This window comes from Choloepus didactylus, chromosome X (genome assembly GCF_015220235.1).
Source record: "Choloepus didactylus isolate mChoDid1 chromosome X, mChoDid1.pri, whole genome shotgun sequence".
Taxonomy (NCBI): Eukaryota; Metazoa; Chordata; class Mammalia; order Pilosa; family Megalonychidae; genus Choloepus; species Choloepus didactylus.
In genome coordinates this window covers 71745402-71749234 of record NC_051334.1, presented here as the reverse complement: position 1 = coordinate 71749234, position 3833 = coordinate 71745402, and the positions used below count along the sequence as shown (strand labels likewise).

The 3833-nt window shown below is 35.9% G+C and overlaps 1 protein-coding gene across 1 annotated transcript; it reads left to right on the top strand.

Moving 5' to 3' along the window:
• Positions 1–798: 798 nt before the first annotated feature.
• Positions 799–2190, top strand: LOC119522194 (zinc finger protein 248-like). Its single transcript, XM_037820825.1, is given in 2 exon segments — positions 799–1149; positions 1222–2190. Coding segments are annotated over 2 exon segments (1320 nt in total).
• Positions 2191–3833: the final 1643 nt, after the last annotated feature.

Below are 3833 nucleotides of genomic sequence, written 5' to 3'. Positions count from 1 at the left end.
ATTAAAATAAAAGAGAGAAGATGCAAATAAATAAAATCAGAAATGAGAAGGGAGGCATTAATGCTGACCCCACAGAAATAAAAATAGTCATAAGAGGATACTATGAACAACTACATGCCAAAAAATTAGACAATTTAAATGAAATGGACAATTTTCTAGAAACACACAAGCAACCTGCATTGACTCTAGAAGAAAAAGAAGACCTCAACAAACCAATCTCAAGTAAAGAGATTGAATAAGTCATCAGAAACCTCCCATCAAAGAAAGGCCCAGGACCAGATACCTTTACAGGTGAACTCTACCAATCATTCTAAGAATTAATACCAGTCCTGCTCAAGCTCTTCCATAAAATTGAAGATGAGAGAATGCAACATAACTCATTCTATGAAGCCAAAATCACGCTAATACCAAGCCAGATAAGAGTACTAAAAGAAAATAAAATTATAAACCAAACTCTCTAATGAATATAGATGCAAAATCCTCAATAAGGCATGTGCATCCCCGCCTTCCCCTTCCTGGCTGGTCTCTGCCTGGCCTCCAGCCCCTCATGGGAGACAATCCCTGGCCTCTGGGCCCACACAGTGTGGGAGTGGTGGTCATAACACAGTGTGCTGAAGCCATCAACAGCTGTGTGATGGTCAAAGGTCTGGGACAAGTTTAAGAAGAGAGAACCTAAATTGGTAATAAATCAATAAGAAACAAATGTTAACATTCACTCAGTGAAAAGTGTCATGTCTAAGTTCAACATATTTTGGAGATGCACATGGACACCTCTACCTTCTCCAGGAAGAACAGAAAATGAACAAATCCCAGGAACAAGTGTCATTCAAGGATGTATGTGTGGACTTCACCCAGGAAGAGTGGTATCTACTGGACCCTGCTCAGATGATCCTATACAGAGATGTGATCCTGAAAAATTATAGCCACCTCATCTCAGTAGGTTATTGCATTATTAAACCAGAGGTGATTTTCAAGATAGAGCAAGGAAAAGAGCCCTGGATATTAAAGGAGGGGTTCCCAAGCCAGGGCTACTCAGAAGACTGGAAAGTTGATGAGCTGATAGAGAACAACCAGGAAAATCAAGATGAACATTTTTGGCAACTTGTATTCACCAACAACAAAACATTAAGTATAGAGAGTTGTGATAGAGTAGGGAAAGCTTTCAATCTGGGCACTGACTCTGTTCAGTATTTCAGTATTCTCAGAGAATACTCACAGTAGTTCAGTATTTCTCAGAGAACTCATTTGGAAATGGAGCCATTTAAATGCAATATTTGTGGGAAGTCCTTCCATCTGGATTTAATATTTAGACATCAGAGACCACTTACAGGAGTGAATCCTTGTGAATGTAATGAATATGGGGAAATCTTTGACAATTCAACTTTCATTATCCATCAGGGAGCTTACTCAAGAAACATTCACCATGAATATAAAGTAAGTGACAAAACTTGGGAAAAGTCAATCCACTTTAAGCATCAGATAGAACACATGGGGGAAAAACCCTCTGAGTACAATTAAAATGGGAATAATTTCAGCAAAAAATTACATCTCACCCAACTTTGGAGAGGTCACTCAGGAGAAAAAACCTTTGAATGTGGTGAATGTGGGAAAACATTTTGGGAGAAGTCAAACCTCACTCAGCATCAGAGAGCACACACAGGAGAGAAACTCTATGAATGTACTGAATATGGAAAATCCTTTGGCCAGAAACCACACCTTACCAACCATCAGCAAACACATACAGGTGAAAAACCCTATGAATGTAAACAATGTGGAAAAACATTCTGTGTGAAGTCAAATCTCACTGAACATCAGAGAACACATACAGGGGAGGAACCCTATGAATGTAATGCATGTGGGAAATCCTTCTATAACAGGTCAGCCCTAACTGTACATCAGAGAATGCACACAGGAGAGAAACCCTTTATATGTAATGAATGTGGGAAATCCTTCTGTGTGAAGTCAAACCTCATTGTACATCAAAGAACTCACACAGGGGAGAAACTGTATAAATGTAATGAATGTGGGAAAACCTTCTTTGAAAAATCAGCTCCCACCAAACATCAGAGAACACACACAAGGGAGAAACCCTATGAATGTAATGTATGTGGGAAAACCTTCAGCCAGAGGTCAGTACTAACTAAACATCAGAGAATTCACACAAGGATGAAAGCCCTCTCAACATCCTGAATGTTCAGAAGACTTTTCCACCTGTCAAATTTGTTTCACAATTTAAAAAATGAAATTAGAGAAACCCAAAGAATGCCACAATTTACTAAAAAATGACATCTCATTGTACTTCAGATAATTAGTACTAGGATAAAACCTTATAAATGTCTTGAATATGTGAAAGCTTTCTAGAAAAATTAAAATTTTTCACTACAAAATTTGTCCTCAGGAGATAGTATTCATTTAAGAAATGTGGTAAAAACCTTTATCTAGAATTTATATTGTGTAGTGTCATGTTCCAGATGTGATACCAAAATCTTATTGCAACTATAATGGACAATATCCATTTATGCCCATATTCACAGCGGAATCTGAAGCTTAAAAAATGTTGAATGACAACAGCATTAAACAGATGAAGACTCCCTGATGTTTGTAGGTCTTATGTGAGTATGCTAATATAACAAATTTAGAGTATGTTATTGGAGCCCAGCATAGTTGTAAGGAGAAAATATGAACCTTTAGCTTAGTAACTATTATGATATATATTAAAGTTTTCCACACTAAATACTGCCAGTCTTTATAACTTGTCATAATTATTTAAATATATGTTTATGTGCGTGTATGTAAATATGCACACAGAGTGGTGTGCTAGAATCAGCTCATACTGGCTTGCAAGTACTGACTTAAATTTTTGGGAATTTTGTGAGCTTCTTGTTAAATATTATTACTAAATATTAAATCATGTAAGTCCACAAATTATATTAAAAACAAAGGTAATAAATACTTAAGATTCATCACTTCCTAATTTTACTATTGTCTGTGCCCTTTAGTTTGCTTCTTATACTATTGAATCTGGCGGATGGAAATCCAATATACTGGTGTGCTTCTGCACATCTCTTCTCAACACCACATTCAGTGCCATAAACATTTGCAGCTTAAATTGGCCATAGTGGAGTATTTTCACCTTGGAAATAGGCAAACTATAAATCAGGGGTTTTATTTTCCCAGAGAATCTGTTGTTAAACATTTACCAACACATCACTGTTTATATATGAAAATATATTTGACAAATTTAAAGTACAAACCACATATCCTTTCTTTTCCTGTTTCCTGACATAAATAAATGGCTATGGCCATTATTGGTGAAACTGCCTCTTCAATAAAGAAGCCAAACAATGTTTTGTGAGGTTTTTACCTCTTGATTGGTCCTGTTCTAAATATACCAGTGTTCTCTTTAGAGCTTACTTGGCCAGTATATGTTTTAAATGAAATATTTTTTCACAAAAACCACATTGCCTATCTTTTCCAACTGTTTCCTAGTATAAATTAATAGTTATGGCCATTGTTACTGAGCTACCACTTCAACAAAGAAGCCAGACAATAGTTCTCTGAAGTTTTTTAGCTGTTTCTGAGTCAGAAATAATGTAAATGCTGTCAATAAGAATAGTATTTGCATAAGCTTTGCAACGGTTAACATTAGTTAACTCAGTTATGAACAGTAATACTCAGTGCCCTCTACAAATAAAAAATGGTGATATTAATGAAAATCATCTTTCATGCTCTTGGTATCTTATTGCAGTGTCTACGTAAGCATGATATGTATAACTTGAGTTTTACATAACCCAGGAACTATGTGTTTGTAGTTAATATTGTAGAGTGTCATA